Raw genomic sequence first — 13,514 nt, forward strand, 5'->3', positions numbered from 1 at the left:
TGAGTGTCAGGGAAGACTCAGCTGCCCCAGATACCCTGGCTCCATCTTTGCTCAGCCCTTCAAGATGCCTATTCCGCTCTGTACCGTTCCATCTCTGCCCATAGTAGGCGGTGGCTCCTTTCACCAGATGAAATGCACGATGCACTGGTCTCTTCATCCTGCTGCCCCTGCCAGAGTCTAGATGCAAGAGAACAAGAACTTCACTGCTGGCTCAGCACCCGTAGCACAGTAGTTATGGCTCCAGCCACATACACCGAGGCTGGTGGGTTCAAACATGGCCCAGGCCAGCTAAACAACAACTGCAACAAGAAATAGCCAGGCACTGTGGCGAGTGCCTGTAGTCTCAGCTACACAGGAGGCTGAGGCAAGAGAATCACTCCAAGAGTTGGAGGTTGCTGTGAGCTGTGATGCCACCGCACTCTACCGAGGGCAACATAGTGAGACAGGTGGGTTCAAACCCAACCCCAGCCAAACTGCAACAAAAAAATAGCCGGGCATTGTGGCAGGCGCCTGTAGTCCCAGCTACTCGGGAGGCTGAGGCAAGAGGATCACCTAAGCCCAAGAGTTGGAGGTTGCTTTGAGCTGTGACACCATGACACTCTACCGAGGGCAATAAAGTGAGACTCTGTCTCTACAAAAACAAATAAACAAACAAAAGAACTTTGCTGCTGTGCCAGGCAAGAACACTGCTAGCCATGGGCTCAGGTCTATGTGAACATTTGTTGGACATGTTAATTAACACTGTGGTCAAATTGGCTATTGGCCACCTCTGCTGTACATAACAGCACCATCAAAGGTACAGAGGCCATGAGAGGTGACAGCTGGTGATGCATGGAAATGCCCTGATAAATGCTGGGACTGAGAAGCATGTGTGGAACATGCCTCAGAGGCTGGATGCCACCAGCTGCGGCCTTAACCCTGCAAATGTGACCTCACTTCAAAGTGGGACTTTTGGGCGGCGCCTGTGCTCAGTGGGTAGGGCACCGGCCCCATATCCCGAGGGTGACAGGTTCAAACTCGGCCTCAGCCAGCTAAACAGCAGTGGCAAGTGCAACAAAAATAGCCAGGCATTGTGGCGGGCACCTATGGTCCCAACAGCTCTGGAGGCTGAGGCAAGAGAATTGCCCTAGCCTAAGAGCCAGAGGTTGCTGTGAGCTGTGACACCACAGCACTCTACTGAGGGCAACAAAGTGAGACTCTGTCTAAAAAAAAAAAAAAATGTATATATATATATATATATACATACATATATAAAAACTGGGACTTTTGGGGGCGGCGCCTATGGTTCAGTGAGTAGGGCGCCGGCCCCATATACCAAGGGTGGTGGGTTCAAACTGGCCCCAGCCAAACTGCAACAAAAAATAGCCGGGCGTTGAGGCGGGTGCCTGTAGTCCCAGCTACTCGGGAGGCTAAGGCAAGAGAATCGCATAAGCCCAAAAGCTGGAGGTTGCTGTGAGCTGTGTGACGTCGCGGCACTCTACCGTGGGCGATAAAGTGAGACTCTGTCTCAAAAAAAAAGTGGGACTTTTGCAGATATAATCTAGTCAGACTAGCTGGTAATAGATTATGGTGTGTCCTAATCCAAATGACCAGTGTCCCTAAAAGAAGAGGAGAATCTGGACACAGACACAGAGGTGGGAACAGGTGAAGCAGAAAGGATTCCCCCGCCCCAGAGATTTGGGAAGCCACCAGCCCTTGTCCACACCAGGGTGTTGGGCTTCCAGCCTCCAGAACTTGACAGAATAAATCTCCATTGTTTTCAGCCACAGGAAATTCATACAGATAGACTCTAACTTGCCCCATTTGCTCCCCGGCTGACCACAGGAAAGGCTGCCTGGATCCAGTAGGTTCCCTCCGCCAGTCCCCGTGCTTCAGTTCCCTGATTTGCCCTAGGGCTGGGAGGGGCATCTTTGGGGGCTCTGAAGAGTCTCTGACCAGTCCAGCCCTCCAGCAGCCAGGGGAGCCAGGTGCTGCCCAGCAGCACAAGAAAGCATTGGCAAAGCCCTCACTGCCCTGTAGGGAGTGTCACAGTCTTTCCCAGGTGGGTGAGAGGGCCAGACCATGTGCCTGCATTAGCAGCAGGGGCAGCTCTGCAGAGGAGGGATGGCCCTGGGCCCAGCCGAGACCCCCCTGGCCACAGTGTTGAGTGCTGGCTGCTGGCCAATGTGGGGCAATCTTTATCATTCTAATAATTGTGTCTTTATTTTAGTATGTATCAAGAAAAACATAACTAAGACATCAAACTCATGATTTCATGGATATCCTTCCTTCTTGAGACAAAGCAGAGTCAGTTCAAATAAATAGAATTGCTACGAATCCCTCAGGCACACATGGACTGTGTGTGGGGAAGCTGAATACTCAGAGTGGAGGTGGGTGTCTCGGCCTTGGCCCTTCCTACCCCTGCATCCAGCCCCGGCTGCGTGACCACCTGGAGACTCAGCTCGTTATCCCTACTGAGAGCTCTGCCTCAGACACCGGGTGGTGTTGCAGACATGGGCCTTCCACCTCTCTCTCCAGGGCTTCTAGCAATTGATACCAAACCAGAAAAGCAAAAGGATTAAAAAGACCACCTTTCAGCCTCCCCAAATGTTCAGTTTCCTCCAGCCAAATTTCATGAGCAACTGTGAAAAAGACTAACTTAAAAAAGAGCGTCAGGCTGGACGCAGTGGCTCACATCTCTAATCCCAGCACTCTGAGAGCCTGAGGAGGGTGGATGGCTTGAGCTCAGAAGTTTGAGACCAGCCAGAGCAAGAGTGAAACCCCATCTCTATTAAAAATAGAAAAACTGAGGTAAGAGGATTGCTTGAGCCTAGGAATTTGAGGTTTCTGTGAGCTATGACGCCACAGCACTCTACCCAGGGTGACAGAGGGAGACTTTGTCTCAAAAAAAAAAAAAAAAGTGTCAGCACCAGTCATTTCCTGCCCATCTCTCTGTCCACACGTAAGACAAACAACTAGAATAATTAAAATCCAACAGTAAAAACCGCTCTGCTGAGCTGCTCCCCTCCCTGTGTTTTAGTGCACAAGGGAGTGTGTCTGCTAATCATTTCTAAAAAGTTCTTCAAATAGCCTGTAGCTAAAGAATAAAAGTCTTCATACAAACTAAAATAAAAGCAATGAAACAATATAGATGTGTCTTTATATCACCATAGAAAATGGAAAATAATTGTTTCCTCAAGGAAAAACTGCCAGCTCCCAATGTATGGAGTTATCCATATATAATTTTAAAAAACAATAGTGACAATATATAATAAACAGAGCACTTTAAAAAAATTATTACTTTTTTCAGAGATGGGGTCTTACTGTGTTACAAGATGGCCCTGAACTCCTGGCCTGAAGTGGTCTGCAGCTTCCAGAGTAGTGGGGACTGCAGCCAGGCACATTTTTAAAAGGCCAGGCTGAACAGGAACACTTTAAGTAGAAATAGTGACATTAACCTAAAACGTTGCATTCCCTTCAGATAAGAATATTAGCAGTTATTTACAAAGCTCCCCTGTGGTTTTAAATATCCTGACTCCTTTTTTCTCTTCAGAAATAAAAAATTATAAACTGATATATAGGCTGGGTGTGGTGGCTCAGGCCTATAATCCCAGCACTCTGGGAGGCCAAGGTGGGTGGATTGCTTGAGGTCAGGAGTTCAAGACCAGGCTGACCAAGAATGAGACCCCTGTCTCTTAAAAATATATATATATGTATCTGGGTGTTGTAGCTGGCGCCTGTAGTCCCAGCTACTGGGGAGGCTCAGACAAGAGGATCACTTGAGACTAAGAGTTTTAGGTTGTGAGCTATGACACAATAGCACTCCACTGAGGGTGACAAAGTGAGACTCTGTCTAAAAAAAACAAACAAAAAAACGGATATATAGTCAGTAATAATTATTTTTAAATCATAGAAATCAGCACCTTGGCAATATTACTGCCAATTTTCAAAGCAGAAGACTATTATGCAGCCTGCTTGATTTAAGCACTCACTAACCAAGAAAATATACTCACTTAGTATACTACAAGAACTTATCCTTTCTTTGAGGGGGACAGAGTCTCCCTCTGTCACCCAGGCTGGAATGCAGTGACACCATCACAGCTCATTGCAACCTCAAACTCCTGGGCTCTAGTGATCTTCCTGCCCCAGCTTTCTGGGTAGCTGGGACTATAGATGCCACCACGCCTATCCTAGAACTTACACCTTTAACTTTCTCTTATCTAAGGTTTTTACAGGAAAAATTACCATCTGTACTTTTGCTCAATAGTGAATTTTTACTATTAACATTTCAGAAGCAGATGAAGTGTTGATCAGTTGGAATTGATACATAAATGAGACAGATCGAAAAGTAAATACACTGACACCACCAGCCAGCAAAGCTGGCACCAAGTGGTTAGTGCGAAAGAGGAAGCCAAGAGAGCAGAAAGAAAAAGAGGGAGCCCTGTCCAAACTTTCTGAGTTTTGTGCCCTGAAATAATCCCCCAAAACATTTATCGGTGCAACCTAATGTTTTTGTGTGTGACATCGGCCCCAGCTGAGAATTTGTCAAAGCTCTGGAAACTCTCCTGACAACTGACATGCGCACACACACACAAAACTTCTGGCTATGGGATCTAAGAGTACAGGAGGCCTGATACATTTCAGAGGTTCCCTGAATAACAGGAATAATAGTGCCTTTGGCCTCCGGTACCTGGGTCTGGAGACAAGTCCACAGGAAGATGTGCCATCATCTCAGCAGCTGCTGTTTGGAAAGCAGCAGCATCAGCCACCCCGCAGGTGCTCAACAAGGAATAGCCCAGCCTGGGAGCATGGAATTCTAAGGGAGAGGAATTTAGTTCGCCGTAGGATCCAGACTCTGGTCAGAGAAGAACATGATAACCCTGCATCCTGGACTGCCGATCCCCAGAACAATTTGTCCCATCTCTGCCCACTGCAACTCCTTTGCCTCAACCTGGAAGGTGGTGCATGTGTGGCTCCAAGGCTGCCTCACGCTCTGCCCGTGGGAGGAAATGCCCACTAAAGAATGAACCCCCTCATGGGTTCCCCAACGTGACCAATGAAGGACTCCTTCAGAAGCATGAGGCTTAGGACAGAGGCTCAGGCCAAAGCACATGGGTTCTCTGACCAGGTGTCTCCCCAACATTCTGTCTGAGAGTCAGGACTACCTTCAAAGTTGAGCATCTCTGATCTCCCAGCACCCAAGCAGGCGCCCCTTGAAGCATGGGAAACCGAGTCCTCCGGGGGTCTACAGACCAGCACGGTGAGGAGCCAGTTGAGCAGCCAGTCTCACCTGAGCAAACTGCTACCTCCTTTAGCTAATTCTCCATCTCTAAGTATAGCTGAGTAATTTCTGCTTCTTTAAAAAATTCTTAAGCTGGGTGGCACCTGTGGCTCAGTGAGTAGGGCACTGGCCCCATATACCGAGGGTGGTGGGTTCAAACCTAGCCCCAGCCAAACTGCAACAAAAAAATAGCCAGGAGTTGTGGTGGGCGCCTATAATCCCAGCTACTCGGGAGATTGAGACAAGAGAATCGCCTAAGCCCAGGAGCTAGAGGTTGCTGTGAGCTGTGTGACGCTGCAGCACGCTACCGAGAGCGACAAAGTGAAACTCTGTCTCTACAAAAAAAAAAGAAAACTGTAAACTGCATCTTCCTTAAAGCCCAAGCTAGGCTTGGCCCGGTAAGCATGACACTGGTGGTGCTACTTTATTACACCACACACATGCCTCTACCAGACACCCTCCTGACAGCCCAGGGCCCACAGGACAACTTGGCCCTCCCTGCCTCTCTGGGTGCCCTGAGAAATGGTGCTTCCAGGCACCACCTCCATTGCCCACCTTCATGACCCCTCCCTCACCCCACATCCTCCAGGCCAGCTGTCCCCACTCTACCTGGGCATCGCTGGGCCCATGCGCAGTCACTGTACTGGCCCCACAACCCACTCTGCCCGGTGGGCAGATCATGTAGTGTTTCTAGAAAGCCTGTCTGTGTGTGTACCTCTCCACAACTCAAAACCAGCAGCCAGGGCAAGTGTCTTTCTAATTCAGCAAAGCACCTAATCTCTGTAACTTTTTGTGGGGTGATTTTAAGTAAGTCAGTTGGGAAAACAGCAAATCAACACTGAAGATAAGTGACTGCTTACTTTGGTCAGAGGTGTGGTTCTTCTGCCCCAGGAAGACTCATAGCTCTGCTCTCCAGGCCCAGGACATACTTGGCAGGTGACTGTTAGGAGTGGAAGGAACTGAGAATCACACATCAAACCCACGATTTCCCAAGAGACCCACACTGGGAAAGTGACGTCCCCAAAGCCCATGGGCTATGCCATCCAGGTGCATCCACCCTTCCCACAGGTGACTTAAGCTCTCTGTGTAGCCCCAGGTCAGAAGCACCTGGCTCTCCGTATCTTTTTTTTTTTTTAAGAGACAGAGTCTCACTTTATTGACCTCAGTAGAGTGCTGTGGCATCACAGCTCACAGCAACCTCCAACTCCTGAGCTTAAGTGATTCTCTTGCCTCGGCCTCCCAAGTAGCTGGGATTACAGGTGCCCTCCACAATGCCCACCATTTTTTGGTTGTAGTTGTCATTGTTTGGCAGCCCAGGCCGGATTCAAACCCACCAGCTCTGGTGTATGTGGCTGGCGCCTTAGCCGCTTAAGCTACAGGCACCACCAGGATAGTAATTTTTCAAATCAAAATAGTAGTATTTAAAAACACTGGGTAATTTAAAATCTAAATTAGAGTTAAACAGCACTATCGATATTTAACTATTCAACAGAAAACTTTGCATAAATCATACTTAGGATAAATTTGACTGGTTTTGTTTGTTCATATCCTTTAACAGGTAACTTTTTAGTTTGTTACAAAAGGTTCTTAAGGCCAAGTGAGGTGGCTCACCCCTGTAACCCAAGACCCCATTTCTAAAAATTAGCTGGGCATTGTGGCAAGTGCCTGTAGTCCCAGCTACTTGGGAGGCTGAGACAAGAGAATTGCTTAAGCCCGAGAGCTTGCGGTTGCTGTGAGCTGTGACGCTATGGCACTCTACCGAAGGTGACAAAGTGAGACTCTGTCTCAAGAAAAAAAAAAAAAGAAAAGAAAAAAAGGTTCTGTTTTCCATGTACAAATAATACCACAGGACACATTTTGTTGTCACTAGCAATCCAGACGCCAAGCCTGATTCTGTACATGTGAGGTAAGCAGAATACACAAGCAAGAAAAGCAGGAAAGCAGAAAAACCCTGCTGACCCCACAGTCTGAGACCCCAGCTTCTTCTGTACAAGCTCACAGCCAGAACTTGCCACACCAAAGCCAGAGCCAGTTTGGGACACAATGACTATATTTCAAAGACTTAAATAAGTCTTGTGGCCTTAATAGAGACTTTTAATCACCCACTTACTCTTAGGAGTCAGACCATTCAAGCAAACATATAGCAACAAGAAGAATTTTATTTTTTCAGAAGGTAAAGATTCACAGGAGAATTTTTGGGGGGAATTATAACAATCCACCATCACTCAAGATATTTTAAGGTAGGCTATGTTAAATCAGATCACACTAAACTGGGTATAGCGGCTCACACCTGTAATCCCAGCACCTTGGGAAGCCGAGGTGGGTGGATTACCGGAGCTCAGGAGTTCAAGATCGGCCCAAGCAACATCCAGAACCCATCTCTACTAAAAATAGAAAAAGTAGACGGGCATAGTGGTGGGTACCTATAGTCCTAGCTACTTGGGAGGCTAAGGCAGGAGAATCGTTTGAACCGAGGAGTCTGAGGTTACTGTGAGCTAGAACATCACAGCACTCGACCCAGGGTGACAGAGTGAGACTCTGCCTCCAAAAAAATAAAACCAGATCACAGTTCTGGGAGAATATAACTTGGGCAAGGACATGAAGCCCCCAGAACAGGGTGCCACATGCGCTGTGACTCCAGGGTACAGGCTGGGAAGGAGCGAGGGTTTCTGGAACTTTCCTCTGGCTTTAGCATAGGTGCCTGAGCACGAGCATCAGCACTATGAGGGATAAGCTCAAGTTCCGAGGCTTGTGGCACTTTCTAGATGCCACACATTAAGTGGGTCTCCTCAGCTCTCAGAGGCTGGTCTGAGACCTCTGATAAAGAATGGAGCAAGCAAGTGTACAGTGTCCCAGAAACACAGACTACAGGGACAAAGTGTCCCAATTTCCTTAATTTGAAAAACCCCACATTAGGACAATGTTGAAAAGTTCACTCTTAAAATTTAATGTGGTTGTTTGGCTTGGTGCCCGTAGCACAGTGGTTACAAAGCCAGCCACATACACGAAGGCTGGCGGGTTCAAAACTGGCCTGGGCCAGCTAAAACAACAATGACAACTGCAACAAAAAATAGCTGGGCATTGTGGCAGGCACCTGTAGTCCTAGCTACTTGGGAGGCTGAGCCAAGAGAATGGCTTAAGCCCAAGAGGTTGAGGTTGCTGTGAGCTGTGATGCCACTGCACTCTACCTAGGGTGACATAGTGAGACTTTATCTCAAAAAAAAAAAAAATTTAATGTGGTTGAACAGTATTTGTAAATAATGCATCCTCCCACAATGACAGTGCCCACAAGTAAGGGTTATTTTTTCTAAATCATTGAAGCAGTTTCACTGTGTTTACTGATCTCTATGCTACTGTGTGACCAAGGGGCATGGGAAATCTCAGGAGCAATGGATCAGCCTGGCCTGGCACCTCCGGGGCTCTCTTGCTTCTGCAGTCAACAGTCCAATAGTCCTAGACAATGGAGAGAGGAGTGGAACTGAGTCTGAGCACAGGAACAACTTATTTTCATATACAATACAGATAAACCTGAGTATAAATCATCTCATCTAAGCAGAACAAAACTCTCACATCTAGGATAATGTCAGTGAGAGGCTTACTTAAATGTTGTCCCCAGGATGGCCTGAGATAAGACTGAAGTTTGGACTTCTAAACACCCCAGAGTGGGTGGCACTGGTAGTTCAGTGGGTAGGGTGCCAGCTACATACACCAGAGCTGGCGGGTTCCAGCCTGGGCCAGCTAAAACGAGGACAGCTGCAACAACAACAACAAAAAACAGCTGGACATTGTGGCAGGCGCCTGTAGTCCCAGCTACTTGGGAGGCTGAGGCAAGAGAATCGCTTAAGCTCAGGAGTTTAAGGTTGCTGTGAGCGTGACACCACACACACAGCACTCTACCCAGGGTGACAACTTGGGACTCTGTCTCAAAAAAATAAAAAATAAACACCCCAAAATGAGTGTATTCTACTGCCTAAAAAAAATCCCAGAATAACTTCCCACCCTTTTTCCCTTCAGCAAGGGCTATGAAAATAATTACTAGCTTTTTAGGGGATACAGTGTTTAAGTTTCAACTTAAATCTATGGTGACTCCTGCCTAAGTACACCCATCATTCCCTTACCCTTTCTCCAACAACAGGACTGAGGTGCCTGAAAGTTTTCATATCTGCTACTATCATAAGATACTCCAAATGGAAGAATTCTACTATGATAAAATTCTATTCATTGCTTCATTATTCATGTGAAAAACCCTTTTATGCATTTCCTTTTAATGAATAAGCTATTTTCTACTCTTCTAAAGTAGAGATACGCCTTGCACAGGCATGACAACCAACAAGAGGTGTATGCACAAGTCTGTTACCAAACGGGAAGTCAGCTTTGATACAAATCCAATTTGAAAGATTCTACAGTTGATACAATTAATGAGTGCGCTGCACAGGTGTCTACAACCAGGTCCTTGGCTAGTCTCCTAATTAGCATTTCTTTAAACAATGCAGATAACAATCTTGCCACTGTAACGTGCGCCAAATGCTTCGCTGAGATTGCAGCACCTAAGCGGGGGAAATTCACTACGAATCTCACTCAAACTTTCTTTTGTTTATATTTCTTTGGTGTCAGAATATATCTGCTCTTCGCACCTTTTGGTTTGCACCCAGGTTCCTTGGTCCAGCCCTATTGTCTGTGGCTCATTAAACCTACAAATAGTGACTTTGTTAGTCGGACCGGGGGAACCCCCAAGTAGCCACAGTCCTGCCCCCGGCGCAGAAAATTCCCTTTCGCCAGCGAGACTGAGTTGTCAGACACTGACTCGCGCTACCCCGTGAAACTGACATGTCTATTTACAGAGAAACAAAGACGCCGCTCGAAGCGCACCCTACTCCCTCTGCGCGCCGAGTCCTCTCGGAGCGCCCCTCGGTGCCCCGCTCAGAGGCCCCTGCGCCCCGGTTCAGCCGGTGATTAAAATGGAGACCAGGCGGGGCGTCCGGCTTCTGGGAGAGACAATGACCCCCAGGGCCCCGCAGGGTTCAGGGACCTGCCTTCGCCCACCTCCCGCAGTTCTGATTCTTGGCAAACTCGGTGCGGGCGAGTCCGGGTGCGGTTCGGCTGTACCGGCGGGGGGCGCGCTGGGCGGCGCGGGCGGGGGTCACTAGGACGCCCCCGGGCTGCCTCTCGGGACCAGGCGTTGACGCAGCAGAAATTACCAGCTGGAAAATTCCCCTTTCGGAGGTGACGGGCAGGGACCGGGGCGGAGGCGGTGGCGGGAGGTGCCCGGGGCAAGGGGCCGGGGCAGCCCCGCCGCCACTGCTGTCGCCGCCTCCGCGTGCAGCCCCACGGGGACCCCACGCCGCGCCCGCCCCGCCCACGCCACCCAGGCTGGGCACCAGTGGGCGCCAAGCCGGGGTCCTCACCGCCCCCTGGAGCCGGAGCCGGGGCGCGCCAGTCGCCTCCGAGAGGGCGCCCCCGCGGGGCGGGGCGTGGCGGGGCGGCGGGGGCGGGGGCGGGCCTGGGCTCGGGGCGACCGGGTCCCAGAGCGGCCGGGCCCGGCCCCCACCGCGATGAGCCGGCCGGCCGCGCGGACAATGAGCCGGCGCAGCTTACCTGTGACCCCATGGGGCGCGGGCGAGGGCGAGGGCGGGTGCCGAGGCTGCTGGACCAGCCCGGTGATCACCGCCGCAGCCGGGAGAGCGCTGCGTCCGGGCGGGTCCGAGGTGCGCGCTCGCCTTGGCTGCTCGATCCGTCCGTCCGTCCGTCCGTCCGTCAGGCCGACGCGCGCTCCCGCGCCCGCTCCAACCCCGCGGCCCCCGCCGCCCGAGCGCGCGCGCCCCTCCCGCAGGCCCTGACCCCGCCCCCCGGCGCGCGCCCGGCCGCTGCTGATTGGGCCGCGCCGTGCCCCGGCCACGGCCACCGCCCCGGACCCCGCCCACACCGGCCGGCCGCCGGCCCCGCCCCTAGCTCGGCCCGGGCTCCGTGCCGCCGAGTCGCGGGGGACCACGGAGGGGGTCCGTTCTCCTCCCGGCCCCCCCCCCGTGGGCGGCCGGACAGCGGAAGTGCGGGCTGGAGCTCGCTGGGCATTGTGGGAAGCCCCCTCCCCTAGGCCGGCTGGGGGCTGGGGCGGCACGGTGCAGATTTCCCTGGCTGGGGCGTCCTTTCCCCGCGAGTGTCCAGCAGCCTGGAGACCACCCGGACAGGAAAGGCGAGCTGGGCGAGGGCACCTCTGTCCATTCCCGACTGCGCGCCCCGGCATTGTCAACGCGCCAGGTCCTCGGGGGCGCGCTGTGCCTGGGTCACAGGCTGTCCCCGCGCCCCGACGCGCTATCGCGCTGCGTGCGTCTTGAAAACTTCGTGACTTCCCCATCGCCCAGGCGGCTCCGCGGGCCGCTGACTACGTGACGAAAAGGCACTCCCAAGGCGTCCAGGGGCGCGAGGTGTGGGAGGACCTGGGCACCTCGCGCCCAGCCATCGGAGAACCTTGGCACTCCCTGGGAAAGGCGCACCTTGGGGCGCGGGCCACGTGGCGGTGCCCTCACTGGTGCTTGGTTTTGGCCAACTAAGAACACCAGCAGCCGCACATTGGTCTTTCCGGTCGGGTGGTCTGCCCCGGGAGGGTGCTGGGCGGGAAGCGAGCAGCCCCCGCCTAGCCCCAGCTCCCCCGCCTGCAATCGCGATTCGTGTTGCCCAGAATGAATCTCCCCAACCCTGTCCCACGGCTGCGCGGCGAGGCTTGGACGCCCGGGCCTGTGCGTCTGTCCTCGAGCCCTCGGGCTGGTGGAATGAGAAGCGCGGACCTGCATTCCTGGCCAGCCTGCGCAAGGGTTAAAGGCCACCTCGCTTCCTCTGCCCGAGAGCGATGGCGGGAAGGGAGGTGAGCCTGGGGCCGGCCAGATGCGGCGGGAAATCAAGCACGGCTGGGCCAACCAATGGAGAGGCACCTGGGGCCGTCTGCGCGGTGCCTCCCCGTGGGCCCAGAGCCGCGGAATTCCTCCGGAGGTGGGAGGCGGCGGGCCATTATGGATGCTTTCTCAGAATGTGTAAGGAGGCATTCACAGGCGGCAGTGGGAGGGCAGGCTGGGCGAATTCTCCATGAGTGAGCAAGGGGGAGCCGCGAGGTCTGGCAGTCAGTGATGAAAGCCTTGGACACTCCCTTACTGATGGCTGGCGCCTGGAAGTGGCTGTACAGACACCCCATCCCAGCCCCTTTCCAGCCCTGTGGGCTCTCACTGCCAGCCCAGGAACCCCTGCCCCAGCCTTTCTTTTGGACAACCCGCTTGGTCACATTCCCTGGTATGAAACAACCAGCCCTCCCTGGCCTTATGCAGGTGGAGAATGAGCACAGCCACCTGAGAAGTGGCAGCGAGGCTTCCAGGAGGATGTGTCTGGTCACATGCTTCTCACTCTCTGCAGAGTGACCCCCACCCCCAATCTGGCTACTTACCTAGAGCTCAGTGGTAGTTCATGGAGGAAAAGAGGCCTGGAGAGATGGGAGAGCTCGTGGACTGTCCGGCCAGACTAAGGAGCCCCAGTGCCTGATCCAGAGTCCTCTTGTGGAGCCTGCCCATGCTCTCACTGCTCAGAGAGTGCTGTTCTCCCCCAGCATTGCTGGATACCCCAGGCACCCTCCCAGAAGGATGGTGTTAGTGGTATACTGTGTTTCCATGCAAGAATGGAGCAAGGCAAAGGCTGTCTCAGGAGAGCACACACTGTTGCTCACTCATTGCTCAGGGGGCCTGCCAGTGAGAGTCGAGCCTTTGCCACCATCTCACCACTACGCAGGCCTACCCCACCCTCCAAAGCTGCTCTGGGGCCAGGGGCTACCTGCCAACCCCACCCCAACTCAGGCCAACCCCAAGAGTTTTTTTGTAGAAACTCTTCTTGAGTCCTAGCCTGAGCCTGGATGGAAGAAGCTCCAGAGCACTGAGGCCTCTCTCACCTGGGAGCCCCACACCCCAGCAGCTCTCAGACTGGGGATCAAGACCCCTGTTTTCTCTGCCCCAAGAACTGGCAGAAGGGACTTAGGACAATCTACTAGAACCACAGCCATGTGGCACAGCCCTGCACTCACAGCCTCTCTGCACACCTGTGCTCACGAGACCACTTACTCTGGCAGCTGGCTATTTGCCCTCTAACTCACAGGGCCATAGGAGCTGGGAGGGGGCCCATGTCAGATGCTAAGGCCACCAAGATAGCAGGGACCTACCTCCTCACAGGGCTGCTTTTGTGAAGGATGGCCTGGGAGGAGCTTTGGGAAAGAAAATGATAG

The 13,514-nt window shown here is 52.4% G+C and overlaps 2 protein-coding genes across 5 annotated transcripts in view; both read right to left on the bottom strand.

Annotated features, from left to right (window-relative positions):
- ZBTB46 (zinc finger and BTB domain containing 46) overlaps positions 1–8,584 on the bottom strand; it is a 61,457-nt gene extending 52,873 nt beyond the window's left edge. Inside the window, exons 1-3 of one of the 2 annotated variants that reach the window (XM_053574903.1) lie at positions 7,551–8,584; positions 6,121–6,200; positions 4,670–4,795 (exon numbers count right to left, since the gene is read on the bottom strand). The gene's annotated coding sequence lies outside the window, so the exon portion shown is untranslated. The remainder of the gene's footprint in view (positions 1–4,669; positions 4,796–6,120; positions 6,201–7,550) is intronic. The other variant, XM_053574902.1, reaches the window with a different exon arrangement.
- Positions 8,577–12,094, bottom strand: LOC128574250 (translation initiation factor IF-2-like). 3 transcript variants are annotated; one of them, XM_053574917.1, is made up of 3 exons: positions 10,856–12,094; positions 10,294–10,461; positions 8,577–8,713 (listed from the first exon to the last, which is right to left on the bottom strand). In XM_053574917.1, the coding sequence occupies exons 1-3, from the start codon at positions 11,610–11,612 to the stop codon at positions 8,697–8,699; spliced, it is 942 nt and encodes a 313-aa protein (XP_053430892.1). In that variant the 5' UTR covers positions 11,613–12,094; the 3' UTR covers positions 8,577–8,696. The 3 variants fall into 3 exon arrangements, with proteins under 3 accessions (XP_053430892.1, XP_053430891.1, XP_053430893.1); XM_053574916.1 differs by having other exon boundaries at positions 8,580–8,713; positions 10,304–10,461; XM_053574918.1 differs by lacking the exon at positions 10,294–10,461 and having other exon boundaries at positions 8,610–8,713.
- Positions 12,095–13,514: the final 1,420 nt, after the last annotated feature.

This window comes from Nycticebus coucang, chromosome 21, assembly GCF_027406575.1.
Source record: "Nycticebus coucang isolate mNycCou1 chromosome 21, mNycCou1.pri, whole genome shotgun sequence".
NCBI lineage: Eukaryota > Metazoa > Chordata > Mammalia > Primates > Lorisidae > Nycticebus > Nycticebus coucang.